The sequence below is a fragment of the Arachis ipaensis genome, chromosome B10, assembly GCF_059453495.1.
Source record: "Arachis ipaensis isolate K30076 ecotype BB chromosome B10, ASM5945349v1, whole genome shotgun sequence".
NCBI lineage: Eukaryota > Viridiplantae > Streptophyta > Magnoliopsida > Fabales > Fabaceae > Arachis > Arachis ipaensis.
In genome coordinates, this window is record NC_142435.1 from 10,627,485 (window position 1) to 10,643,216 (window position 15,732).

General features: G+C 31.9%; 1 protein-coding gene across 1 annotated transcript; it reads left to right on the forward strand.

Moving 5' to 3' along the window:
- Positions 1–13,477: 13,477 nt before the first annotated feature.
- On the forward strand, positions 13,478–15,224 carry LOC107622387 (cationic peroxidase 2). Its single transcript, XM_088505681.1, has 2 exons — positions 13,478–14,151; positions 14,500–15,224. The coding sequence occupies exons 1-2, from the start codon at positions 13,741–13,743 to the stop codon at positions 15,082–15,084; spliced, it is 996 nt and encodes a 331-aa protein (XP_088361807.1). The 5' UTR covers positions 13,478–13,740; the 3' UTR covers positions 15,085–15,224.
- The last annotated feature ends 508 nt before the right edge of the window (positions 15,225–15,732 follow it).

Consider the following 15,732-nt stretch of genomic DNA (forward strand, 5'->3'; position numbering starts at 1 on the left):
ATAAACGATTACTAACTGTTTAGTATCATTTGGTTGAAAGGACACAACCTTTAAGGATTGTGTGTGTTCAAAATATTGTGTCTATTGGCTAAAGGGACACAACTCTTTAAGAGTTATATATGTTCAAAACATTGTATCTATTGGCAATAGAAAATATATAACCATTTGTATACGTAACTAATCATAATTGCTATGTGTAATATGTATAAATAAGTCCTTGTCCACTATTTTAGAAAGGAAGTACTAAGTGTACAAATTACTCAACCATTAAGAGATTTTCTTTGTTCAAGAGAGTTGAGAATTTCTTACTATTGCTAATTAAGAAATTCTTAGGTTTCATTGTATCCTGGGAGAGTATTGTCATTAACCATATAGCAACTAAGTGTGGGGACAAATATCTCTCTAAAGAAAGCGATCTAATCGTGCCTTGAAACCACTACACAAATATAAGATTTTGTCATCTTCTCATACTCATATACCCAACAATTTTAGAGAGATATTTTTTGAAGATGGCACAAGATCAAAACACTACGTTCAAGGTCATGAATCAAGAGTTTGTCAAATTAGATCGCTTTGATGGAACGAACTTCAACCGTTAGAAAGACAAGATGATGTTTCTTCTTTCAGTTCTCAATCTTGCATATGTGATTGACCCAAAGACTACACCAATTGCCGATGCCGCTGAAAATTTCACACCGGAAGAGAAAGAAAAGATTGTTCAATTGAAAAAGAAACGTGATGAAGATACTTTTGCATGTCGAGATCATATTCTCAATACTTTATCCGACCGACTCTATGATCTCTACATGTCAATTCAATCACCATTAGAGATTTGGAAATCTTTGGAAGAAAAGTACAATACCGAACGACAAGGAACAGATAAGTTTATTATGAATGATACTATGCCTGTCATGGATCAAATTCATGAATTACAAATCCTTGTAAGTAGACTTCGTGATCTACAAGTGGTGATCCCTGAATCATTACAAGTTGGAGCAATTATTTCAAAATTGCCTTCATCTTGGAATGGTTATAGGAAGAAACTTTTACATCTTGGTGAGAACTTTACAATTGAGAAATTACTAAGGCATATACGTATAGAGGAGGAAACTCGAAAACGTGATGCTGTGTATCTTTCTCAAAGTTCTAAAGTGAATCATATTGGTGAAAACAACACCAATAAGAAGAAAAGAAAGTTCTCTAAAGATTCAAAGCAAGATAAGAAGAGACAAAGAGAGTGTTATCATTGTCACAAGAAAGGACACTATATCAAAGAATGTAGACTTCTGAAAAGGGAAGCACCAAAGACCAACTTAGTGGAAGAAAAGGATCTAATTGCTATGGTTGTAGAAAAAGTACAAAACATGCATATTGGCATGGTTACAGAAGTCAACATAGCAACACAAGGAAAATCACTTGAGTGGTGGTTAGATTCTGGGGCTACTGTTCATGTTTGCAATGATCGCAACCAATTCAAAACATATGAAGAAGTGAACAATAGAGAAGTCTTGATGGGTAATGACAACTCAGCCAAAGTTTGTGGTCAAGGAAGTGTGGAATTAAATTTTACATCTGGAAAGAAATTAAGTTTAATAAATGTACTTCATGTTCCAGATTTGAGAAAAAATTTAGTTTATGTTAGTCTCTTGTGTAAGAAAGGATTCAAAGTTGTAATGAAATCCGATAAAGTGATCTTACTTAAGAATGATGTATTCATAGGAAAAGGATATTGTACTGAAGGCATGTTTAAACTTAGTATTAATAAAGTGAATGTTTACTTGTATGTTGTTGATTCTTGTGATTTATGGCATAGTAGATTAGCACACTTAAATTACAAATCAATTGAATATATGCAAAAGAATAACTATATTGATCTTAGTAACAAGGATTTTAATAAGAAATGTGATATTTGCATACAATCCAAAATTACTAAGAAACCTTTTCCTAAGGTTGAAAGAAATACACATTTATTAGAATTGATTCATAGTGATATTTGTGAGCTAAATGGCAATATTACTAGAGGAGGAAAAAGATACTTTATAACTTTCATTGATGATTGTTCTAGATTTACTTAGGTGTATTTGCTTAGAAATAAAGATGAAGCTTTTGAAATGTTTAAGAAATATAAAATAGAAGTAGAAAATATGCATGATAAGAAAATAAAAGTTTTTCGTAGTGATCGAGGTGGAGAATATTTTTCTAATGAATTTGATCACTTTTGTGAATTACATGGTATTGTGCATGAATCTTCCGCTCCATATACTTCGCAACAAAATGGTTTGGCGGAAAGGAAAAACCGTACCTTAGTGGATATGGTTAATTCAATGTTACTAAATGCAAAATTGCCTTACAATTTGTGGGGTGAAGCATTATTGACATCATGTCATATCCATAATAGGATACCATCAAGACATAGAAATGTTTCTCCTTATGAAATTTGGAAAGGAAGGAAACCTAATTTAAATTATCTTAAAGTGTGGGGGTGTTTAGCCTTTTATCGAGTTCCTGATCAAAAGAGAATCAAATTGGGGCCAAGAGCCATAAAAGGCGCTTTTATAGGATATGCTCAAAATTCTAAAGCATATAGAATATTAGACTTAGTGTCTAATGTAGTTGTTGAATCAAGAGAAGTAGAATTTATTGAAAGTAAATTTATCAATGATTCAACTTCTAATTCAGAGTATCTCCAAAATGATACTAATATTTCACAAGAAATAAATAATCAAAATAATAAACGTCTAAACGACAAAGAGTTGATTGAACCAAGGAAGAGCTTGAGAGTAAGAAAAGAAAAGGACTTGGGTCCAGATTTTATTTCTTCTCAGGCTATCACCTTTTTGGTAGAAGGAACTAGGAATTCGGTAACAAACAAGATTCCTATTGTGATGAACATAGAGGGTGATCCTCAAACGTTCAAAGAGGCTATGGCTTCAAGGGATTCTGCTTTTTGGAAAGAAGCAATAAACGATGAAATGGACTCAATATTATCTAACAATACTTGGGTCTTGGTTGATTTGCCTCCAGGATCAAAGCCTATAGGATGTAAGTGGGTATTTAGAAGAAAGTATAACACTGATAGTTCATTACAAACCTTTAAAGCAAGGTTAGTGGCCAAGGGATTTAGACAACAAGACGGTCTAGACTATTTTGATACCTACGCACCTGTGGCAAGAATGACTTCTATTAGAGCTCTTATAGCATTAGCATCCATACATAAGCTTCATATACATCAAATGGATGTTAAAACGGCTTTTTTAAATGGAGATCTTAATGAAGAAATTTATATGGAGCAACCGGAAGGCTATGTGCTACCCGGAAATGAAAAGAAAGTTTGCAAATTAATTAAGTATTTGTATGGGCTAAAACAAGCGCCTAAACAATGGCATGAGAAGTTTGATTCAGTGGTGTTATCAAATGGCTTCTCACATAATAGTGCGGATAAATGTATTTACTCAAAATTTACTAAAGATTATGGGGTAATTATTTGTTTATATGTTGATGATATGTTGATCATCGGAACAAATTTAGAATGAATTCGTATAACGAGTGAGTATCTAACTTCTAAATTCAAGATGAAGGATTTGAATGAAGTTGATACAATATTAGGCATAAAGGTGCATAAGAATGAAGTTGGCTTTACTTTAAGTCAATCTCATTATATTAAAAAGGTATTGGAAAAGTTTGATCATCTCACAATTAAAGAATCCAATACGCCGTATGATCCTAATCTTAAATTAGAAGGAAACATGGGAAGACCTATAGCACAATTAGAATATGCTAGTGCTATAGGAAGTTTAATGTATGCAATGCATTGTACTAGACCTGATATAGCATTTGCTGTGTGCAAATTATCAAGGTTTACAGGAAAGCCTAGCAATCAACATTGAAAAGCTATAACAAGAGTTCTTGTTTATCTCAAGAAAACCATAAACTTGGGATTACATTATAGTGATTATCCCGCAGTTTTAGAAGGTTATTCCGACGCAAGTTGGATTACAAATCTTAGTGATAACAAATCCACTTCAGGATGGATTTTCACCATAGGTGGTGGAGCAATAAGTTGGGCCTCAAAGAAACAAACATGTATTACACATTCTACTATGGAGGCTGAGTTTGTAGCTTTATCAGCCGCAGGTAAAGAAGCGGAATGGTTAAGAAATTTGTTATATGATATAAAGCTGTGGTCACAGCAGACGACAGCCATTTCAATCTTCTGTGATAGTGAATCAACCATGTCTCGAGCATATAACAAGGTTTATAATAGAAAGTCTAGACATATAAGTTTGAGATATGAGTTTGTGAGGCAACTAATAGATGATGGTGTAATTACCATTACTTATATAAGATCTCAAGGAAATTTAGCAGACCCTTTGACTAAAGGTTTGTCAAGGGATAAAATTAAAGAAACTACTGCTAAAATGGGATTAAAACCTATTATTGCTAAATGATGGGAACCCAACCTTATTCTAGTAGACCACTAGTTTCAAGGTTTAATGGGTAATAACAAGTTATTTAGCAATTGGAGCACTAAGGTATAGGATTTAGTGCTATTTACAATAAATTAGGAGGGTGAGTTTAAACTCTTAATGGAATGATAATATTATCTATCAAAAGATTCCACCTATATGAATATAAGAGTGGTGCCGCTCTAATCGAGAATTTTAGAGGTTTTATTCTCGTAAATATTCATGAAACCAGGATGAGCACAAGGCCATATAAGTGCTTAAAATTGTAAACTCTTGAACTTGGAGGGTATAAGTAATGTGTGTGATTTTTGGTACTAGCATATGGAGTATAGGTTTAATCGATTAGACACCTATTACTTCGTTAGAACTTTAAAATTTACACTAAAAGAATGTTTAATCTTAGTGACACATTCTTTATGCATATACTTGTATGACATTTAAATTTTGTAAATAGTGGGGATTGAAGGGTATTTACAAATTTGATTAATTAATATTAATAAACGGTTACTAACCGTTTAGTACCATTTGGTTGAAAGGACACAACCTTTAAGGATTGTGTGTGTTCAAAATATTGTATCTATTGGCTAAAGGGATACAACTCTTTAAGAGTTGTATATGTTCAAAACATTGTATCTATTGGCAATAAAAAAGATACAACCATTTGTATACGTAACTAATCATAATTGCTACGTGCAATATGTATAAATAAGTCCTTGTCCACTATTTCAAAAAGGAAGTACTAAGTGTACAAATTACTCAACCATTAAGTGTGTGTTTGGATTATAGTTTACAAACTGGAGTTTGAATAAAATTGATTTTGCAAACTTGATTTTAATGAAAAGTAAGTTTGTGTTAAAGTAATTTATGTTTGGTAATCTTTGCATCAAAATGAATTATAGTAAAATAATTGTTGTTTGGATTCTACTACTCAAAATCACTTTTAGATAAAAAATTACTAAAATAGACACCAACTTAAATAATTTTTATATATTATTTTATCATTTTAATTTAGATAATTGAATAGATCTTATTAATTAATTCTATAATAAAATTAATATTTATACACTAAAATAAAAATAATATATAAAAATTGGCAAAATATATTTTTAATTAAAACTAACAAAATATAAATTTTAGAGAGTACTAAGAATAATAAAAAAAATTAAATATTTATCTTGGTAGTAATTGAAATAAATCAAAAAAAAATTTATGATATTTTTTATATAATATATTTTTAATACTCTTAGTACTCTTTTTTAGTATGTTATAATTTATTATTATTATTATTATTATTATTATTTACAATTAATTTTTTGTTTAATTTACTTTACCTAATAGAATCAATAAATTATATTATAAAAAAATAATAAAAATAATACAAAAAATTACAATTATAAAAGTGTATAATATCAAATAAATAATTAATAAAAAAATAAAAATAAAAATAATAAAAAAAGAGAGTTCATGTAAACAAAAATAATAAGAATTCCATAAATAATATAATAACATGTATAAATGATAAAGTTGGTAAAAGGTAAATAAAGATGGAGTATTGATGGCTAGAAGCCCGTTTGTAAAACGCAGAAGCTTAAAATTATAGCTTCTTGAAAACTATGGTTTTGAAAGCAAAATCACTTCTGCGTTCATGAATCAAAAATTTGCCAAACCAAAAATTGAAGCTTTCAAGAAGGTTAAACGTGCTTCTTCTCTTGTAACGCGTTTGCCAAACACATCCTAAGAGATTTTCTTTGTTCAAGAAAGTTGAGAATTTCTTACTATTGCTAATTAAGAAATTTTTAGGTTTCATTGTATCCTGGGAGAATATTGTCATTAATCATATAGTAACTAAGTGTGGGGACAAATATCTCTCTAAAGAAAGCGATGTAATCGTGCCTTGAAACCACTACACAAATATAAGATTTTGTCTTCTTCTCATACTCATATACCCAACATTATAAACGAAAAAAAATTAAAAAAATTTTTTCCTATTGATCACGTAAAGTTTTTAAATTTTTTAAATTTTAGCTAGCTAATGAATTTTATTCAAACCTGACCAAATAAAGTCGAAAGAATCCTCTAGCTTACATTGAAACCTACGTATCGTATATGATTAGAAATTAATGACTAAATCTTTGTGCTAGCATTCAAACATATAATTAAGAAGATGTTATTAATATAAAGTATTGAGATTGCTAATACCGAAGGCGATATCATAGAGTAGCAGACTAGATCGGTTGAAGGGCAATTATTATATAATGAGGAGATGTTGAGAATAATTTTTTTCATATTATTAGCATATTAAAAATGAAACACTAAAATTATACACGTGCTGGGTCAATTTTTTTTATATTATATATTATACGTATACAAAAAATTAAACACTAAAATAATTATCAGTATATATTACATATTGAAATACAAAATGGAAAAGTCTAGGACAGTAACTTTTGTATTTTCTGGCCAGCACTTAATCATCAAAATAAAAGTGAGTGATTTTCTACTATTAGATGTAATTTCACACCATTAAAAATACTATTGATGACCAATTGATAGTTACAAAACATCAAAATTGCTGGCCCCCTAACATTTCTCATACAAAATACAAATTAAAAATAAATCAAACAAAATAAATATATTGTTCTATCAAATATACTCTTCATACTATAACTCGTTGCTACTATGCCGTGAATGCTCCCAGCTTCTCAATCAGCAAGGGTGAGAGATCCTCAGAACTCGAATTGGACGTAAAATCTGCAAAAAAAATTTTGACACTCAAGTTAGTGATATATTTATTAAAGCATAAAATAGAACGAAAATATTGTGATTGCTCGCTATATTCTTGGCTTGCCTTATCGTTGAGCAGATGTTGCTATTTATCGTTGTATAAAGTAATAGACGTTGTAGTATTATGTCCGAGCTTTGGGGATAGTCCGAGATACAGGCGAATAGTTTGAAAATGGGCCGTTATTTTGGAATAAGTGGAGTAGAATCCGATGTATAACGTTATTAGGTCGAAGTATAAGGGTTATGGAACACAGCCTCCAAACTTAACTTGCTGACCTCTTGTTAGCAAGTTGAGCTTTTCTTACAGCTGTATACCTTAGATTAGTGTTGTATCCCCTGAGCCCCCAAGCTCTCCAAATTTGAATTCGGTCAATGTTTTAGGTTTAGTAACAGCAATAGTTTCCTGGAATCTCCCTGGAGGCAACCAGCTTTTTATCGCATGAAGATGTACATCGGGACTGAATTCGGGGATTTTTATTGCGACTTTTGCAAATCGTGTCATTTAGTCCTTGAGGCTTTCATATTATCCTTGCTTGATGGTGCTAAAAAAAATCAGAGTCATGGATGTAGATCTTTGAGGCTATAAAATGGTTAACAAATAGATCAGCAAATTCGTCAAATCTGGAAATTAAACTTGTAGGGAGAATAGAAAACTATAATAAAGCAGCTCCATCTAAAAAGGTCGGAAACAAATGGTATAAGATTGGATCAGAAATACCGTTTAGAAACATCATAGATTCAAATTTAATGACGTGAATTTTGGGGTCACCGAAGCCCTCATAGGGTTTTAATGTGGTCGGAAGTGTAAAGTTCTTCGACATTTGGAAGTTTATGATTTTGTCAGAGAAAAGATTTGTTCTCTTCTTGTTGGACTTCGAGAGGTGACTTCCATCGCCGTATTTGTTTCAAAATGACATTCGTCTTCAGGATTTTGCTTGCTTGTAGTCTTTTTATCACCATCTTTTTTGTCTGTCTTACCAACCAGAAGCTCGGACATTTTTTTAACTTCCGCTTGAAGGGCAGCGCTCATGGCCACTAGTTTGGCATGAGTGGGAGGTGGTGGCAGCAATGCGTCATCGGCCATATTCGGAATCTTGCAAAAGGACACAGGACCAACATAGAAAAAGGGATTGCAGGGTGCTACGTGATATTAGAAATTGGTCCCACTGTGGGCGTCAAATGTTCTATCATGGATACTCTTCAGATTATAACTCGTCGCTGTTATGCCGTGAATGCGTCCAGCTTCTCGATCAGCAGGGGTGAGAGATCCTCAGAACTTGGATTGGACGTGAAACCTACAAAAAGGATTCCAACGCTCAAGTCAGTGATATATCTATTAAAGGACAAAACAAAACAAAGGTATTGTGATTGCTCGTTGTATTCTCGACCTGCCTTATCGTTGAGCAGATACTACTATTTATCGTTGTATAAATTAACAGACGTTGTAGTACTATGTCTGAGCTTTGGGGATAGTCTGAGATACGGGCGAATAGTTTGAAAATGGGCTGTTATTTTGGAATAGGTGGAGTAAAATCCGAGGTATAACATTATTAGGCCGAAGTATAAAGTAGTGGCAGAGCCACATAGTAGGAAAGGGGGGGCAATGATCCCCTAATTTTAATTTTTTACATGTAAATTATATGTAACAGTAAACTACCATTTGTACCCATGAAAGTTGAAAACACTGATATATCTACCTATAGAAGAAGGAAATTACCATTTGTATCCATAAAACATAAATTTTTGCTAACAAAACTATCCAAATCCAAAAAAATTATTTGAAATTCCCAAATTACCGTACCACTACCACTTACTCCACACCACCACCTTTCCAATCCCAAACCCACCACGAAACTCTTCCTCACCACCAACCTAAATCCTAACTACCACCATCATTCAAAATGCCTCCCGTGCCTCCGACGAACATTCCAGAAACAATGATTATTTCAACCAAACACAGAACAAGTACAAACTTCAACCATGTCTTGTTGTAATTCCAAGAAAAGAAAGAGACGTACCTGGATTTAGAGTAGAATCCTTCCATTGAAGGGGTAGTAGATGTGACGGTCATAGGATACAGATCCCAATTCATTTTCACATTTGGGAACAAATCCCAATCCATTGGTTCTCCTGGGAGTATTTTATGGCCGCCATGAGGGAGTTCGACACCGGAGGTCTGTCGTCGTTGACAGTGAAGGAGGTCATTGAGAGTTTGGAGGAGGGGAGGTGGTCGAGGGACACGCCGACGGAGATTTCTAGGGCGCGCAGCTGGAGGCACGGGGGAGACGGTTGCGGCTGTGGCTACGGCAGTGACGGTAGTGCGCGATTGGGCGATTGCGACGCGGAGGGAGGAGGAAGGGAGGGCCAAGAGAGCGGAGACTGCATGGAGGGAGGTCGTCTGGGAAGCTTGTGAATTTTTTATGGCGGCAGTGATAGTGGTAGTTGGGGATGAGAGTGGTGGTGAAGAAGAGTTTGGATGGTGGTAGGATTTGAGATTAGAAAATTGGTGGTGAAGATAAGGGTAATTTATAGGGGTGGCAAAGCGGGCCGGCTCGCCCCAACCCGCCCCGCCCCGCCTAGGCCCGCCCCATAAACGGGGCGGACCGGCCCGCCCTATAAACGGGGCGGACCGGCCTGCCTCGCCAACTAAAATGGGTTCAAAATGCTAGCCCGCCCCGCTTTATGGCGGATTGGCGGGTTGGCGGGCTAGCCCGCTTCTTTTATTTTTTGAAAAATAAAATTCATTAAAATTAACCAAAAATAATAATAAAAAAATAATAATAATAGTCAAATTATAATATAATTTTTTATTATTTTTTTAATTTTTAACTTCAATAAAATTGTTCAAAATAATATTTGTCAATAGAATAATTTTTATTTTAAAAAATAAGTCACATAATTTGAGCATATATACGAAATTGTAAAATAAAATAAATAAAGTAAATAACTAAAAGAAGAATAAAAACAAAAAATGAAAAAAAAAGTGTTTAAAAATTCTATAATTATTAATTTTATAATAGTAATCACTCTTTTATTTAATAAAAAAAATAAAAATAAAAATCTTTGGCCCGGCGGACCGGCCCGCCCCGCCCCGCCAAAACCCGCCAATTTGGCGGTGCGGGTTTGGCGGGTTTTTAAAATTTGGCGAGCTCCGAATCCTAGCCCGACCCGCCTTTTTTAGCGGGTTTAGCTGATCGGCCCGACAGGCTCGACCCGTTTTGCCACCCCTAGTAATTTAGAGATTTTAGGTGATTTTTTAGTGTTTGAATAATTTTGTTGTGCGAAATCCATATTTAATGGGTACAAATGATAATTTCCTTCTTTTATGGATAAATATGTCAGTGTATTCAACTTTCGTAGGTAGAAATAGTAATTTATTCTTATAGATAAATTTTAGTTTAACTTTCTTAAAATTTTATTTTAGTCTTATTTTATTATGTAAATATTTTTTGTCTATCTCCTCTAATATTTTATCTAGTTCCGTTCTTAATTAGTATAAGGGTTATGGAACATATATCATAGTTAATTATTTAGTGACTAATTTTTTTATGTGAATGTAGTATTTTTTAATTTTTTTTCTTAAAAAATTAAAGGAAAAAAATATATGAAACAGCAGGCGATATTTCTTTCTAGCTAGCTTCCCGCTGTAAACCTGTAATTGCCGATGTTAAATTTGCTTCCAAGTTCCAATCGGCAAACCTGAAAGTTTACGTTATTAGTAACGTGTGAGTAGTAGTAAATGGTAATACATGCACTAAAATATATTAATAATACACAAAGATCTAACTCTTTTAAAATTATATTATCACTTTAGAGAAAAAACTATATTATTAATTATTTTTAAATTAAAATAGTAAAATTTATAAATACTAAATATTACAAATTTAAAGATAATTAAAGCATATTTTACTATTGTCATTTTAAAAAATCTTTTTCTAATACACAACTTGTCCATATATAGTTTGTTTATATTCTTTCAAATTTTAACATTTTAACTAATTATAAGTTGTAACCCACATAAGAGCTAAGACGAACAAATACGAAACCAGAATATAGCCAACGGTTTGGAGGCTGTTACTTGAAGACAAAGTCATATGTTTCCCGACTAATTGCAATTAAAAAGTGCTTGTTTACGCGACTATTATATGATTACAAAGCGAGAAGAATATGAAGGTGTTGACTTCGGTAACTTATCTACATCAAGGGATATATATATATATATATATATATATATATATATATATATATATATATATATATAACAAAGAAGATTTTCAGTCATTTGTTGATCTATACATTATATTATGATTAGTAATATTAGAGAGACAACAAAAAATTAGAATTTATTTTATTTAATATTTATTAATTATTATTAAAATCAATAAATATTAAATAAAATAAATTTTAGTTATTTTTGACTAATCTCTTTTTGTTATTAAATATTTTCAAATTATAATACGAAAATTAATCTGCAAGAATTTGTATATAATGTACCAATGATAGAATTTTAATTTTTTTATTATTATATAAAGAAGAGAGAGATAAACTTAGCATGAACGTAAATCGCGGATGTAGTTAGAGTTCCATGCATCTATCTCAACATCATAGTGGTAGCTCTATCTTATATCGCCTCTTGGACGAAACTTAATTTTCTTGGACCATTTTAATTATTTTTTTTAGAGGGATGATAGAGACATTCATTGCTATTTCTGAATTCTGAAAGCCATTATTGTCTATTCTTTCTAAGTAACAAATAGTAACTATTTCATTAATTTATTGACACTTACGCGTAACTATTTTTTAATAATGAGTAAAAAGAGTGACTGAATTTAATGTACTATATATGGTAATAATAATTACTGAAGAGGTACAAAATAATAATCATATATACAATGGTTCAGTATTTAATCTATCAAACTTGGACATTTTGGCTCCGTTTATTTTTTGAAACTGATAATGAGAATAAAGAATTGGGAATGAGTATTATGTTTAATAATTAGAGACTAGAATTAGAATTTTGTTAATTTTAAAATATAAAATTTTAATTTTTTGGTATTTTTTGAAAATGAAGATATATATATAGGGACTAAAATTTTTAAGGACAAAAAATTTTAAAAATATTTAAAAAAAAAACTTTTATTTAATTTTTTGAATCCCAAATTTAATCTTTAATCTCTCATATTTATCTTAAACTAAATATGATACTGAAATATAACTCAATCTTATACATTTTATATCAAACACAATATAAAAACTTAAATTAATCTTTATCTTTACCTCTCAATAATCTCTAATTCTCAGTCTCAATCTCTCTTTTAAATACAACTTTTTTTTTGTGATTTAAATACAACTTTTGAGATTTGTTCTAAACTCTTAGCTGTGTTTATTTATAAATATAAGATACTAAAATAAACATATAAAGACATAAAAAAATATTTAACATAAGAGATATAAATATAGACATTATATTTAAAGATAATAAATTAATATATTTTATATCATTTTTGACAGAAAAATATAAAAATATTAATAATTGACATAATTTATTTTTTATTTTTTTATTATTTTTATTGATTTTATATATTTATATTTTTATCATTATATTTTTTAAATTTTTTATATAAAAAAATAAAAATAAATTTAACTTTTATAATTTATTTTTTATATTTAATTTATTATTAAGTAAAATATAAAATATAATAATACTAATACTAATACTAATATTTATATTTATATTTTTTATATTTTATTTTCAATATTCTATTTATCACAGAATCAAACGAAGTTTTGGTTGCTCATAAGTCACCAAAAAAAAAAAAAAAACGAAGTTTAACTTAACTACTAGCTAGCTTGGTATATTAGGCCTAGAAATATGTATATATTCTTTTCACACGGTTGCTGACATCTTCTAATTAAGCATTCAAAAAATATATATATGATTGCCTAAGAAGGTTACAATCCAAGACAACTAATGAACTAGCTATGTCCAATAAGTGCAAGTGTTGCAAATAATGCCCATTCCGATGCTTAGAAAGCTTCCAAATCTTGTTATTGCCGGTGGCCAATCACAATAATGCAAATAACAAAAAAGTAAACCTTTTCGATTACGACTTTTTTAAAGTTGACATCACAATTAGTCTTCGAAGTTCGAAAACCCTCACGCGGAAACTCACACACATGCGTGATATCCTCTATTATACATATACAAAAGCAAAAATACAAAAGGCATAGCCCCCTTTACTTACTCATTTTCATAACTTTGACCAACTCAAATTATTAAACGAAATTCCAAAAACCCCCTCTCCTCTCTATAAATACCACTACCTCACATCGCATTTCACATCATCAACACAATATCACATACATACATTTTATTTCTATCTCATTCATCCTTAACATATAAACAACTTTAATTTTTCAACTAATCATCATCATATATACTAGCTAGTTATTTGTACTTGATATTCATTCCTTAGTTACCAAAATAACAATGGAGGGTGTTTTCAACAACAAAAAGTTCATTCTCGTGTTTGTTTTTATGCTTGGCTTGTGTATTGGTATCACCACAGTGCATGGCCAAGGTACCCGAGTAGGGTTCTATTCAAGAACTTGTCCTAGAGCCGAGTCCATTGTGAGGTCCACTGTTCGATCCCACGTTAACTCGGATCCTACTTTGGCCGCTAAAATTCTTAGAATGCACTTCCATGATTGCTTTGTCCAAGGCTGCGACGGTTCTATCCTCGTTTCTGGCCCCGCCACCGAGAAAACGGCATTTGCAAACCTCGGACTTAGAGGGTACGAGATTATTGACGATGCAAAGACACAACTCGAGGCTGCCTGTCCCGGCGTTGTGTCTTGCGCAGATATCCTCGCCCTTGCTGCTCGTGACTCCGTCGTTCTGGTAATTACATACTCCTGTTGTGGTAGAATTCATGATAAAATTGTATATTTGAATACCGGTGGAAATTCAGGTGTAGTCGACTTCATGTGAAGTTGATAGTTAAGAACCGTTAGATAATTTGACTCATTTGACTAAATTTTTATCTAACTCTCCATGATCGACTTCACGGAGTTTTCACCTTGAATATATTCGATAATATCTTAGTAATTCAATAATATACTTTTTGTTTATATTTTTCTTTTTAAATATTAATAATGGTCTAGCATCTTTCCTGATGAAATAACCTTTTCCAAACTAATAAGAAAATAATTAATTTATAATATTCTAATATTGTGTGTTTACATGCAGAGTGGTGGATTGAGTTGGCAAGTGCCAACAGGACGCAGAGATGGGCGCGTATCGCAAGCTTCAGATGTAAGCAACTTGCCAGCACCTTCTGACTCGGTTGATGTTCAGAAACAAAAGTTCGCAGCGAAGGGACTCAACACACAAGACCTTGTTACTCTTGTAGGTGGACACACCATTGGAACTACGCAATGCCAATTCTTCAGTAACAGATTGTTCAACTTCAATGGAACTGCTGCTGCTGACCCTGCCATTGACCCTTCATTTGTTTCAAATCTACAAGCACTATGCCCTCAAAACACCGGTGCTGCTGCAAACCGTGTTGCACTCGATACCGGAAGCCAGTTCAAGTTTGATTCCTCTTACTTCTCTAATCTCAGGAACCGTCGTGGAATCCTGCAATCTGATCAAGCACTATGGAGTGATCCTTCCACAAAGAGCTTTGTCCAAAGATATTTGGGCCTAAGAGGCTTTCTTGGCTTGACATTCAATGTTGAATTTGGAAAGTCTATGGTTAAGATGAGCAACATTGGGGTCAAGACTGGTACTGATGGTGAAATTCGCAAGATTTGTTCTGCTTTTAACTAATGAAATGTTTGTTTAAGTGTATCATAGGTACATTTGTTAGAGTCTTATTCATTTTTTTTCTTTGTTTATTGTTTCTCTATAAGAGAATCAATTTCCAAGTGTAAAAGTTCCAATAAATAATGTCACATGTTTTTTTATTACATTATTGTTTACTCTTAAGGCCAATGCTACTGTATAGATATCATTATTGTTACAGGCAATTAGACAAACTCCAATATCATTTCAACTGGAGAATCGATCCTCTCATTTTTTTTAACAACTGAGAGAGTAAAATATGATCTCTTAACATTAGTTTTATAAGTAGGATTAAAAATAAATATAAGAGAAAAAACAATAAAGAGTTAAAAATCACACTTTACATTCACAATTTTTTTTTAATAATCGAAAAAATCCATTTCCCATTTCAACACCTCAAATCTATATCTATAGAAACTTTTTGGTCATTTATCCGAGTTAAATCTCAATTTGGCCCCTAAAATTTGACTCGATACTCAAAATGACCCCCATAATTTCGTTGGTCCCAATTAGAACCCCCAAATTTGTAATCGTGACTCCGACTTGTCCCTGCGATCATCTCCGTCACTGGAATGCTGATCTGGCGCAATTGCATGACATGGTGGACACTACTTAAATACGGCACATTGGTTT

What these genes read in the sequence shown, in the direction of transcription:
- LOC107622387 (XM_088505681.1), top strand. Translation starts at nt 13,741, where the DNA reads ATGGAGGGTGTTTTCAACAACAAAAAGTTCATTCTCGTGTTTGTTTTT. An exon ending in CTCGTGACTCCGTCGTTCTG is followed by an intron (nt 14,152 to 14,499) that starts GTAATTACATAC and finishes GTTTACATGCAG; the next exon opens with AGTGGTGGATTGAGTTGGCA.